Source organism: Schistocerca serialis, chromosome 2, assembly GCF_023864345.2.
Source record: "Schistocerca serialis cubense isolate TAMUIC-IGC-003099 chromosome 2, iqSchSeri2.2, whole genome shotgun sequence".
In the NCBI taxonomy this organism is placed as follows: Eukaryota; Metazoa; Arthropoda; class Insecta; order Orthoptera; family Acrididae; genus Schistocerca; species Schistocerca serialis.
The window spans coordinates 877,798,433-877,812,965 of NC_064639.1; the positions used below are offsets into that span (position 1 = coordinate 877,798,433).

The window sequence follows — 14,533 nt, forward strand, 5'->3', positions numbered from 1 at the left end:
TCTCAAAAGTGAATGGAAAGAAAGTAATGCGAAATACAGTTTATTTTAAGGGTAATTCTGAATACACGTTGTCGGTTTACGGTAAGTAACGCGTAAGTAAGGTAGTGGTATTTCAACTGTGACATATGGCGTGTTTTGTAAATAAGTAAACAGCAGTTCCCAGTAAAAAAAGTGTGTGTTTTGGAATAGTCGTGTTTGAGTTGCCAGTGCAGACATGCATCCTCATTAACTTGGATAACTGGGAGCCTGCTGCTTTCCTAAAGAGATGTGATAGACGAGTAGAGCACTCCGACTGAAAACTCAGGCTGCTGTGAACTGTTCCTGTAATAAATAAATCTTTGAAAAATTGCTCAACTGAGCCACAATATTGTTAATGAATTCTAATATATTCAACAACAGATTGGTTATTACAAGCAATAAATGTAAAATGAAAATTTTGTTTCAGTTTTGCTGTTTGCACTCACCACAGTATTGGCCAGTGGAGCAGCACTGGTCTACGCTATACGTCCTAAAGCAGCCAGGATGCACTGGATCAGAGCCGAAGTATTCCGGGCAGTCTATGTGCGCACAGTGGAACGTAGCTTCTCCACTGTGAAAACGTAAAAATTATGGGTTACCGTATCTGCATTACATTTGCAAAACCACATTCTTTGCTCAGGTTTCAGGTATGAAATTTTATTGTTAAGATAGTAGTCTAAATTTCACAGAAGCATTCCTGATAAGACACTTAGAAAACTCCAAAGGTGTATTTAATTAGTAACATGTTCCATGGATCATTTTGCGCGATAGATCGTATGGATGTGGAACGAGTCATTGCAAATTCACATCGCAAGTTAATTTGCACATGCAGTTACATTCTGAGCATTTCCTATTTTTTAATCACCAAAAGGCAAAGTTGCAATAAAATACTTACAAAAATTGTTTTCAGGTGGATTGCTGTTGTTGAGAACAAGTAGGAAGTTGTTTTAGAGGCTGCACGGAGCTTAAAATGCGTACAATTTGGGAAATTGAATGGATACATGGTTACTCAACAATCTGACAGTGAACTTTAGAAGTAGTGGATAACGTAGTCGAGTTCCAGAGTGATTTAAAGTACTTCCAGTCTAAAGAAAATTACCTCCACGTGGAGTCTCAGAATTAATGTATTGGATTCAAATGTAATAACATTGTAATATCATGATATTCCAAAATCTTGTACATGGCTGCACGTTCAGATACCGTGAATAGTTACAAGTGGAAGAAAATCAGCCCTCGGTCACTATTTTTAACAAATTAATCTGGTTTTGACATTGCTAGGAGTTTTTTTTTCTTTATTGATTTTCAATTCCCCCCAAAGGGGGCGCGCTGGCAGCAGCTTAGTACGATGCTCTACAGCCTACAGACTTTTTTAAAAACGGAAGAAGAAAAGAAACAAGAAAAACAGGAGATAAAACGGTGACTTAAAGTGTAAAATGGCGGAAAAATGCGGAAAGTTAAAACAGAAAGCAAATGGGTTGGCAATGTTAATAAAATACACAGGAATCAGACAAGTAACATAGTAGACACACAATTAAAAAAAAACATGGCGACATTCTGGTTTCTGATCGCAAGAGATAAAAAAATCGCACCCAGCGACAATATGATGGCCGTTCGCAACACTTCCCAAAAGACACAACATGGAAAACTCACTGTAAAACACTGCACAAAAATGGCGGCACAAAGATGACACTCCCGAGCCAAAGGCAGATGGGGGGGGGGGGACCTGGAGGAGGGGGAAAAACAAGGAGGGAGGAGTGGAAAAAACGAAAGGGGGGAGGGGAACCAAGGAGGGAGAGGACTCATAAGGGGGGAGAGGGGCAGGGTAGACGTGAGAGTGAATGAGAAAAGGCAGTGGAGTGAAATGCAAAAGGACTCAGGGGAGAGAAGGGGGCAGAGAGAGGGGAGGTGGGGAAAAAAGAGGATGGAAGGGGGGGGGAGAGGGAGCCCGGGAAAAGAACAGAGGAAAGGAGGGGGAGTGAGGATCAGAGTTGATAGGAGGGATAAATGGAGGGAGAGAGGGCATCATCCGGGAGGAGGAGTTGATGGAAGCCATCTTGTTGCTAGGAGTGTCTTACTCTGAATTTAAACAAAGAATGGTCTGTATTCTATAACATGGTCACAGAATTAAGACTAAAAACGTGTAATAGAGTATAAGTACGGAATTGTCATGACAGACTGGCAGTACTTATATGTCATTTATAAAATAATAAATATGCCAAAAGGGTATTAGTCACAAAAATATTAAAGATAAAGAAAACTGTTTAGAGTCATAATTCTGTGAGCATGTTATAGAATATAGACCATTCTTTGATTTAAATTCTGAGGAAGACTCTCCTAGCAGTGTCGAAACCAGGTTAATTTGTTAAAAATAGTGACAGGGGGCTGATTTTCTTTCAATTGTGTCATGATATTCGTTAAGTCATTTGTTTGTATTACACTATAATAGAAAGTACGTTCTTGACTTCTTCCCATATTACAGAGGTTTTTCTCCATGGGATCCATGAAATATGATTAATATAATGTAATGCAAATGGTAATAGAGCTTATTTGAAAGAAATAACGAGAAATAAAGCCCTTACGATCCACAAATATACCAGATGATGTCTTGAAGATGGTAAACAAAATACAGTCGTAAATTAATACCTTTTATTTTCAACAATGACATTGTGGACCCATTAAAACTGTTTTAATGATTATTTATTTAACTAGGGTTACTACCACAGCTCAAAAGAAATAAAAATTCTTAAAGAAGTTGTGGAAAAAGTAGGAATACAAATATCATTTGGAAAAACGGAATATATGACATGCAACAAATAAGTATAGAAATTTTTGAATACGAAACATGGAAAAATAAAAACGGTTTCTCAGTTTAAATACTTGGGGAAAATCATACAAGAAAACAGCTGCAAACGAAGTTGTATGTCAAAAAATGGCAACTGCATTTAGATTAACACAAAATGTTTATAATAAAAAATCACTTTCTCACTGCAATGAAACCTGAATATTTTTATGGAACAAATACTTTAATTTTAAATAGAAAGATGGATACTGAAGAAATTCAAAAGAAAGAAAATATTAGGCCCTAAAATCACCGATGGAGAAACTTATAGGCTGAGAATAAATAAGGAAAAAGAAGAATACACAGACATACAAGGTGACATAAGAAAATGTAGACTTAAATTTTATGGGACCATTAAAAGAACGGCACCCACGAGGCTGACAATACAAACAGTAGAATTATACGAAAACAGAAGTAAGGCCAAATCTGAGCCAATTAAATGAATCGTAGCGATTAAGGAAGATCCTAGAGTAGCCGGTGTAACTCAGGCAGATAGAAAAACATTCAGACAAAAGATATTTGACTGGGAATTTGGTCAGAGGCCAATTAGAAAACGTACTGGAACACCGTGATCTGATGAAAGATGGAGACTTCATTCTGAAAGGATGAAACAAATTTGGACACAAAGGAAGGCCAACCATCAAAAGCGACATTGACTGATTGTACCTCGCGTGGTCCTATTGGTCCCAAACGTAAACAATAATAATAATAATTTATTCACAGACAACTAGTTTCGCTCAGTTCACACAAGTGGTCAGAACCAGTCTGAAAATCTTGCAGGGTAGGGTGCGCTGACAAAAAATTGTTAAGAAAAAAATCCGCTACATTGCGCCGTTTTTGAGTTAATTATCACTGAAGTTGGCAATCACGCCGTTGTGCGTTCAAATTCAATCGGTCGGCCAGAAACGTTGCCGCCAAACGTGTCCTTCGATTGTTTCCTAAAACTGAATAAGAGAGTGATACAAAAACTGAACGTGGGATGACAGTAAGAATCGAACCCGAGCTACTGGCTGAACATTCTAGTGCGCTATCATCTACGTTATGAAAACAACTGACACTAATTGTATCTGGCGAGCCGCTTGGATTTGCGTGTGCAACAGCCTGAGTGCCTAACTTCAATGTTAATTAACTTGGAAGTGGCACAACGTAGATGATGATGATGATGTTTGGTTTGTGGGGCGCTCAACTGCACGGTCATCAGCGCCCGTACAAAGTCCCAATTTTTTCACAGTCCAGTTTTTTACACGGTGCAATTGAGCCACTGTCACGAACGATGATGACTGGATGAAATGATGAGGACAAACACGAACACCTAGTCCCCCGGCAGAAAAAAAATCCCCAACCCGGCCGGGAATCGAACCCGGGACCCCATAGTGCAGAGGCAGCAACGCTAGCCACTAGACCACGAGCTGCGGACGCACAACGTAGAGAATTTTTTCTCAACAATTATTTCTCAGCACAACCGACGCTGCACCACCTTTACAAGCTTTTTAGACTACTTCTGACCACCCCACATCTGCGTCTTTTACCTTACACATTTCTCAGCCGAAATCAAGTGCAACAATCGAAAGTATATTAAACTGTTACGTATACTGTCTCGCCAAAGTCGTACCATTATCTTTGACAGTTTGGTGGACTATTACAATGACCAGCCTTTCGAATATCGCACATATATGTCTTAGAAGCTGCAACTGAAAGACAGTTCTGTATCAGACGCCAAGGCAACTTTCTTAAACATAATGTAGCATTATTCCGTGACTTTCCCGAAGCAAGTTGTTCGGAAATAAATATTCATTACAAAAAAACTTATTATCAGTTATCACTGTATACAGAATATAAATTCTTTTAATGTTACATAACATCAGTTTTTCATGAAATTTCTCGTGTTGTAATGTTGAGAGTAACACACACAAAAAATTATTTTAAGGTTGTAAATGAACATTTTATCTTGTAACATGATGCACTGCTAATGGTCATTAACAGACTGTTTTGTTTTGTCCATAACCGATTTCAGGTAGATATATCATCTTCACACACACACATACATTTACTTCTGTTACACAGTGCATGGATTTCGCTACTGTTATTAGTTGAGTACAGCATGCACAGAAGAATTCTGTTCTATTGCATCAATTGGATCTGTTATAGTATTCCCTGTCTAAAAAGTGTATCCGTTTAGTGTAACTAAAGTATAGCCAAACTTAGTTTTTTTATTGGATATCTTACTCCTGCGCAAATATCTGCCGTCACTTACAATCTACGAAAGAATATTTCCACAATTTAAATTCATATTAAAGTGCAGTATATTCTGAATATAGGTACAATATCATCTTCATTGCCTCTTAAATGTTTTAAGACTCGACATGCTATGTTGGTACAAGGTAGTACACACAGCTTCCGAGTTTCTTTCAGTCCTTTCCTGCTTGTTACTGGCTTAGATAAAGATAGTCACCCTATAATGACCATGCAGCCAGAAGTCCGTCGATAATAATAGTCTTATGCATTATCTTGTAACGTTTCTTTTATGACAGTCTCCTCGTTCAGTCTGTACCACATACTGGAAACACATTGGTTGCAACTATGTTTCTTCATTTACTTTGTCTAACCTCTCTGCTATGAGGTACTGCAGGAAGTCGAATTTCACTCACAGTTGTTTACTCAGTTTGTCGTTACTCAGTTTCGTCATAGGTTAATGAGCAGAAACGTGACGTAAAAGTTAAGCCTTGAAGCTGCGTATTTTCTCACTTACCAAATATACAAAATATTATGAATCAAAACAGCAACAGTACTAACCTGAAAATGCCGTCCAGATCACCGAGACATGCACAGCTGGGCGTGCATATGGATTTGATTTCTTGCTGAATTTGTGTGCCTGGGTCATACGCTTTACCTCTGTAGTGGCACTTCGTCTTCTCCAGCGACAGAAGTGAACCTAAAATTATCGTACAATATTGTTTATAAAGTGATAATCAATCGATACTAGTATCATTCATGTGACCTGAACTTTAGTCCATAATACTCACACAATTGCATTATTTTAATGATATTAGCGTTAAGGTGAGTTTTGCATCATGATGTTGACTGAACTTTGTTAGCTAATTGTATTTCTGAAGAAATTATGAAAGTCTGGAAGTTATGTATTTTTTGGCTAGGTCTGTAATAAAAACTATAGTTATCTAAGAGATATTTACGTTATTTTAAATTTAAGTGTTGCATTTTTTTTAAAAAGACTATATTTCTAATAAAACATAACTGATCCACAAGTTAAAACACTGATCACTTCCTATCACTTGACGTGATGCAACACGCTGGTAATGGGGTCACGCAGATTTATCCCAAGCACGAACCAGAGGGTATCATCCGCATTTAATTACATCTAATATATAAACTGGATGTACAAAAGTCATGGCAAGGGAAGTGTCCATTTAAGACGTCAGAATGTTTGTGCATTTTCCTCACATGGTGTGACTGTAGAAATGAGGTCTGAGCAGTCTGTTACAGCCTTGTCAGTCCCTTTACCCAAACGACAAGGAGTTTTCAGTATTTTTTTGTGTTTGTTGCGATAATATCGAAATTTGTAACTCTCACTCCACTGTGAAGCGCAACTGCTTGGATGGAGTTGAACAACCTACAAGATCATTTCCTGCGAGACGTAGACCAAGTGGATAAGGTCATCTTAGACGTGGACTGGAATTCCATTTCTGATGGTGGTGAAAGGCCCTTGCGAGACAGAACATAACACTGGTGTAAGCTTCACATACTTCCAATCCATCCAACAGGGTCATGAAAGAGGTAGGGAAGTTGTGCAGCATATAATGCTCTAAGCAGCATGCAACATGGGATATGTTTTTGGAAGAGTCCAAAGCAGCATGAATGGACTACCACATAGATCTATGGGTTTGACTCATCTCCTCGTGTAAAAAGAGAATAAGTCACCTCCTGATAGAAACCATGATATGCTGAACTTTCCCCTTGCCGGAAGAAGGAGACACTAGGAGACAAAAAAAGGATTCCCTAGACTCTCCTGAAAAACGTCTGAAAGTATATTGAGAACAGGAGACACAAGTGGAAAGGGACACTGTGCGAGAAATAGCAGTGTATACAGCAGAAGGGCTGGCCGGTGTGGCCAAGTTGTTCTAGGCGCTTCAATCTGGAACCGTGCGAATCCTGCGTCGGGCATGGATGTGTGTGATGTCCTTAGGTTAGTTAGGTTTAAGTAGTTCTAAGTTATAGGGGACTGATGACCTTAGATGTTAAGTCCCATGGTGCTCAGAGCCATTTGAACCATTTGAACAGCAGATGGTGTCGGTAAAAGTGTACTGATTACATCTAAGAAGTAGCAGTTTCTTTGTGATAAATTCTTTAAAGTTTTTTGTGGACTTTTGTGAGTATAGAGGATGCTGCATCAGAATGCTGTTGGATTACATACCCTTCAAACAAATAGGTCTAGAGGCATGCACCACATTTTGAATAGAAAAGTGTTGAAGAGTAAATAAGCAATACATATTAGAATCGTAATTACGTAACATCTCTACAATATGCATGACAACAATTAGGAGTTAGATTACACCTAGTTCATGTATAGTCACAATTAATTGGTTCTCACTAACAGTAAGTCAATATACTTGTTGGCTATGTTATTGGTGGATCCTGGAATTGTGATAGGTGATGATGACACTTGTAGATTGATGTGGTTACTGATTGTGTGGGAAAACCCTCTGCCCCAGGGGGAGTGAGAGTTATCAGTCTTATAAGCAGAACTTTGGGATGCTGTTCAGTCTTCTGAGTACCTGATGAACTGTAACATTTTACAGAACGTTGAGAGTTCTTAGTAATTCAGGATACGATATGGAGAAGTAAGAAGAAGAGGAGACTCTGAAGTTCCCACATATAGGTACGTTGTGGCTATGGTGATGAGAATGTGCTGGCTACAGGAAGTGCTGTGCCCACGTTGAAGTACACAGGAAGGTGAGAGTTTTTTTTGTTGATTTTTCCAGTTATTAGGGAAGCACTATGCTTATCGTAATTTTTGTGTGCTCTGAGGAAGTCAGATATGAAGGTAAAGTATTTTGAAGCATGGTTAACACTGCAAGTACACCTTTAAAAGCTGAATGAAGGGAGTACTCAGGGTAAAGCTATGTATTTTGTATTACTGAATAGCAGTTCTTTCTGTGTTTATTTTCGTGCCATAAAACCGCAGGTCCAAAATGAGCACTGACTGGTAGCAATGAGGGGAGATTATGTGTGGATGTTGGTGACAACGCCCACCTTGTACGAAGATAATGCCGCATAAGAGTGTCCAACAAGCGAATCTCGGAACTGGCAAAGAAAAGGGAGTATAATATAAGTGACAAGATAACATAATGTAAGTGGGTTAAATTATGAGATAGTATAGCTAACGCCGATTATAAAAGAGATATGTTGCAGGCAGATAATTGTCAAGGAATGCAGTTTCGCTGGCCTAAACTAAGCCACCCTTTTGTGTGTGGAGCCCAGTCCTCATTGCAGGTGAAGGATAGTATGACTACGTTCGGAGGTGCGCATGCTGCCATCGTACTGACCGTCAGGTTAGCAGCACTTGTCGTGGCAGGAGGTGAACGGCTGCCCGAGCTGGACTGACGTCATGGGTCATGAGGGTTGTTGACCTAGTTGTGTGGTCAGTGGCAGGGACAGACCCCTTTGTTGTTCCAAAATATCTTAGGGCAACATAGAAGCATGCAGCACTGCATGCACTGTCATGCATAATGTACGCAAATTCAATTCTCATGCATGCTACGCAACACAGCATGCGTGAAGGAACGTAGCAGTAATGCACCAGTACAGGAAGAAGGGCTGTCTGCTCTGTGGCAATGCACGGTAGAAGAAGAGGAATTGCTACTAAGCTTGTTTGGCATCATAACCATCCAAGATGCTGTGAGGTCCACAAGCTCAGCTACCATGAACCTGAATGAGTCCATGGGAAGCTCATTAATACTCATTACCATGTATATGAGGACGAGCAGTGCCAACCGATGCCTGTTCCTAGGATGAATCAGTTCAGCTGTGACTAATTCAGTGTGTTAAGAACGTCATGAAGCCCAAGTATGTTGACCATATACTGCAGAACGACCATGAGAGGCCTCGATATAAGTCATGGTCCACAGGGTGACGCTTATGGCAGGTGAAGTCAATCCAACCTGCTAAAGACACCACATGACGATAACCAAGTACTAAAGATACCACTCGAAACCTGATGCAAGAGACAGAGGCAATCGATGCTGCCACTTGAAGGACATGGACTCAGCTATGAGAACTTCACATGCAGTGTTTCGTCTCCCTCAGACGGATACACCCGATATGATAATGCCTCTAGCGTTCCAGTGCTATGAGATTAGTGATAAATCATGTGAAAGGTTTTTCATACAGATAACACTGTGCAACGAAAGGTCTTTTATGTTCTTGTCTAGAGTTAAAAGTGATTTTGAAAGACTGGCGCATGTGCATCGTAGTCCCATCCCATTTTCTTGTCATTGTACTTATGATTTTTTTGTTCATGACATGTTCCTGTATGCTTAAAAGTATCTGAATTTTTAAATACACTTCTATGGGATGTGTGCAATTAATCTTCAACTATCAAGCAAGTGTATCTGATGTGTTCCCTGTTTGATTTATATTCGAGTGTAAGTGTTTTATTTCAAGGTGAACAAAATTTTCACGATTTGTGCAGTTACATTAATGACTTTATTCTATGTATTTTTTATTTTCATTTGTTTGTGTAGTGATTAACATACTTATTTACATAATGATGGATGGGTAATGCCTTCTGCCCAAAGAAATACCCCATGACAACTGCTGGACATCGTACTGATGTGGGGTTTTTGTAGTAATTGTAATCTACACTCCTGGAAATTGAAATAAGAACACCGTGAATTCATTGTCCCAGGAAGGGCAAACTTTATTGACACATTCCTGGGGTCAGATACATCACATGATCACACTGACAGAACCACAGGCACATAGACACAGGCAACAGAGCATGCACAATGTCGGCACTAGTACAGTGTATATCCACCTTTCGCAGCAATGCAGGCTGCTATTCTCCCATGGAGACGATCGTAGAGATGCTGGATGTAGTCCTGTGGAACGGCTTGCCATGCCATTTCCACCTGGCGCCTCAGTTGGACCAGCGTTCGTGCTGGACGTGCAGATCGCGTGAGACGACGCTTCATCCAGTCCCAAACATGCTCAATGGGGGACAGATCCGGAGATCTTGCTGGCCAGGGTAGTTGACTTACACCTTCTAGAGCACGTTGGGTGGCACGGGATACATGCGGACGTGCATTGTCCTGTTGGAACAGCAAGTTCCCTTGCCGGTCTAGGAATGGTAGAACGATGGGTTCGATGACGGTTTGAATGTACCGTGCACTATTCAGTGTCCCCTCGACGATCACCAGTGGTGTACGGTCAGTGTAGGAGATCGCTCCCCACACCATGATGCCGGGTGTTGGCCCTGTGTGCCTCGGTCGTATGCAGTCCTGATTGTGGCGCTCACCTGCACGGCGCCAAACACGCATACGACCATCATTGGCACCAAGGCAGAAGCGACTCTCATCGCTGAAGACGACACGTCTCCATTCGTCCCTCCATTCACGCCTGTCGCGACACCACTGGAGGCGGGCTGCACGATGTTGGGGCGTGAGCGGAAGACGGCCTAACGGTGTGCGGGACCGTAGCCCAGCTTCATGGAGACGGTTGCGAATGGTCCTCGCCGATACCCCAGGAGCAACAGTGTCCCTAATTTGCTGGGAAGTGGCGGTGCGGTCCCCTACGGCACTGCGTAGGATCCTACGGTCTTGGCGTGCATCCGTGCGTCGCTGCGGTCCGGTCCCAGGTCGACGGGCATGTGCACCTTCCGCCGACCACTGGCGACAACATCGATGTACTGTGGAGACCTCACGCCCCACGTGTTGAGCAATTCGGCGGTACGTCCACCCGGCCTCCCGCATGCCCACTATACGCCCTCGCTCAAAGTCCGGCAACTGCACATACGGTTCACGTCCACGCTGTCGCGGCATGCTACCAGTGTTAAAGACTGCGATGGAGCTCCGTATGCCACGGCAAACTGGCTGACACTGACGGCGGCGGTGCACAAATGCTGCGCAGCTAGCGCCATTCGACGGCCAACACCGCGGTTCCTGGTGTGTCCGCTGTGCCGTGCGTGTGATCATTGCTTGTACAGCCCTCTCGCAGTGTCCGGAGCAAGTATGGTGGATCTGACACACCGGTGTCAATGTGTTCTTTTTTCCATTTCCAGGAGTGTATCTTTACGTTAATTGAACTGGAGTTCGCTTCAGAAATTTTGGATTTCAGTGGGGGACCATGAATCGATAGATGCTTCGATATTTCACGGCTGCACTTCTATAGAGATTAGAGTGTGTAGTACTCTTGTCCTTTTTTTCTTACGTGGGAGTCATGTTTTTGTGTTGGTTTGATGACATAAAACCTTTATAATCTCGATATTAACAATTGCATGTGCCAACAGACTTTGTGTAGCAATGTGATTTAATAACTTTTTTGAATATGTTTAATAATATGATGACACACAGACATCAAACAGAATCATTATTATATATTATTACCTTATATTTTCTTGGTTTTCTATGAATGTAAAATGCTTTTCTTAATAGGAACCCAAGTTCCCCATTTTTATGTTTGTGTGTCGCATTTGGGCATTTCTCTGTAATGATTTCATGCCATTTGTGCATTTGTTGCTATGATAACATAGAATGAATGAAGTTCTAGGATTCTCCCCTCCATAAAAAGATACACGTGTTTAAAAAAAGTCTGAGTCTGCCCTTTCATTTGAATAATAGTCTCGGATTTTTTCTTCTCCCGAGGTGGAGTGTAATGAAATGGGTCAGTTGAAAGCGATTCGTGAATGTTAAGAGTATTGGACGTTTCAAACGCTGTTAGTGCTCCATTCATTTGACATTTCACTCTGCCTCCACTACTCTTAGCCTCTGGGAAAGGGAGGAGCTACTTCTGCTTTTTTTTTTTCGTGCACATCCCACATTATTCCCACTTTTCACTGCATAAATGTGTACGTGAATGAGTATGCGTATGAGAATATTTTTATGACGCCCACAATATGGAAGAGTTCGAAGAGTCAAGGGTTTGCATTGCCAACCTAACTTCGTAAGTGGAAAATGTAGAAATCATCGAGTTTTTCTATCGATGACTGGGTGGGAGTTAGGTCAGCACACAACAGGAAGGTGGTTGGTATTCTCCCATTGGGCTAACGGTAATTCACCCACCACTAGTGACAGGTTGAATGGTATGGACAAGTGCCCCTCTGGACATAATTTTGCTAGCGCTGTGAATGTGTGTTGTGCGTTAGTGTTAGTGATCCACTGGTAAGTGGACAAAGGAATTAGCGCTACGTAAGCTGATTTTATATGGCATTTAATTTATTTTATTTCCACGATCCATTTTTATTATTTTGATTTAAATTCTTTCACTTGAACTCGAGGGTTTGTCTGGAATGATGCTCTTTTTTCTGATGTTAGTGTCACTAGATGTTTTCTTTTTTACAACAGAATGTTAAAGTTTATTAACGTTTTGGATGACCAAGTTATCTCAGTTACTGATAATCTGTGTATTTATTTGTGACCCATAATTTTCGGCTGTCCTAACGAGTTTGTCTCCGTGTAGTCAAGGCAGCACATGACTGTCAACTTCTCCACATATTAGAATGTTGGTTACTATAGACAAGCCGTGCAGCTCAAACTGCAGTTCATAAAGTCTAGAGTCGCGTGAATATTTATACATGATTTAAATTTACTTCGTTTCCGATTTCTGAAACTTGTTGGAGATAGAGTGAAATCGGCCTTATGTCACCTTGTGTGCACCGTTATGAAACCGTTGGATTTTTCTGTTTCCCTATTTTTCAGTTTATTTGACATAGTGTAAATGCGTTCCACCTGCCAACTTCATGATCCCTGAGAAGGTACTACAGTCAGGTAGTTTAAACTCTAGATCACTAAGTGCAGAATTCAGTGTATATACATATTAAGGGCTTTTTTTAATAGTGCCACAAGTCCATTTTTGTTCATTTTGAGATGCAGAGTCCTAAAGTTAAACGAGCGCTGAAAAATCTGCAGTTGAGATACCAGAAATACTCAAACATATGGCTTCTTTCATGTCTCGAGTTCTGAGGTTTCATTTCAAAGTATTTATTCCCTTTTGAGTGTTGACTGTGGAGACACCTCACCAGGCCCGATGTACGTAACTGCCACTCTCAATTGCTGTTTGGTTACTTGAATAATAATAAATTGTAAGTCAAATGATGCGGGGTTGTTGCATGTATTCATGTATAAATGATCTGAGTGCCCCGCCGGCCGCGATGGCCGAGCGGTTCTAGGCGCTTCAGTCCGAAACCGCGCGACTGCTACGATCGCAGATTCGAATCCTGCCTCAGGCATGGATGTGTGTGATGTCCTTAGGTTAGTTAGGTTTAAGTAGTTCTAAGTTCTAAGGGACTGATGACCTCAGATCTTAAGTCCCATAGCGCTCAGAGCCATTTGAACCATTTTTTTGAGTGCCCCCTGGTGTCCTTGTATATACTCGTTGCTGCCCACTTCCTACAGCCGGGCTGTGATATTCTACTTGCTCTCATTCTTTTTACCGATTTTATTTTATACAGGTATTTATTTAAGGAACCATTTACGAACAGTTCAACTACAGCTTCCAGTTATCTGTTTAATAATGTCTCGTTTGAGCACCACGAGTGTAGAATGTTAATACGGGGAGGTTATAATTAAATTTTCGCTACTTGAGGGGGTCGTCCATGATAAACATGTGGTTGCAAAACAATGAAACTTTGCAGAAACGTTTGTAAGGACATGCGGAAAAGAAATAACGAAGAAAACGTTGAAAGAAACGCATTTTAATTCCCACGTCAGAGGGTAACATTTGTTAGTTGCGCACTGTTTTTACGTTCAGTGTTATGAACGTTGCTCAATGTGACAACCATCTGTACCAACGATAGCCTGGGACCGCACTAAAGACTACTCTATTGCTGTCCGAAACATCTCAGGCGGGACGTTGGCTACCTTTCTCGCTACGCTCATCTTCGACCTCAAATGGGTATTAGTGTCCCATTGATAAGCCCTGACCTTCACGTAACTCCACACCCAGAAATCGCACGGGTTCAAATCTGGTTATTTTGGTGGCCACACAGATTGGAACGACCGGCCAATGATTCGGTTTTCTCAAATGTGTTACGATTTAGACAGGTGTCTTCACGAGAAATGTGAGGTGGAACTCCATGGTGTATCCAAACAGTTAAATTCAAGTACGCCTTTCTCGTGTACCATCCTCAAAGAAAAACCCTACGTTATCGTAACAGTATCGGCGCCTAACGGCAAGTCATGACACTAGCAGTACTAACAACGGAAATCCTGCAGTGCACAGTCTGTACATCATTCCTATAAAGTTGGGTACTACGCTGGCTGAAGTAGCGAAACTTAAATTATGACAACCTTGTATGTTGACAGGTGTACTCTTGTTTCCAAGTTTAATTATTCATATTATGCTTCTTAAACCTTGCGCTATTCAGAACGCACCCTAAGTTCCATAACCTCAGTCCCTAGATCGATTTCTACGATGCCTCAAAATTTTGAGCTTAAATGAGTTTCC

The 14,533-nt window shown here is 41.2% G+C and overlaps 1 protein-coding gene across 1 annotated transcript in view; it reads right to left on the reverse strand.

Moving 5' to 3' along the window:
• Positions 1 to 14,533, reverse strand: part of LOC126458206 (kielin/chordin-like protein) — a 123,548-nt gene that overhangs the window by 45,670 nt on the left and 63,345 nt on the right. The window contains exons 3-4 of the mRNA XM_050095101.1: positions 5,651 to 5,789; positions 465 to 589 (exon numbers count right to left, since the gene is read on the reverse strand). Of these exons, the coding sequence (XP_049951058.1) occupies positions 465 to 589; positions 5,651 to 5,789 (264 nt within the window). The remainder of the gene's footprint in view (positions 1 to 464; positions 590 to 5,650; positions 5,790 to 14,533) is intronic.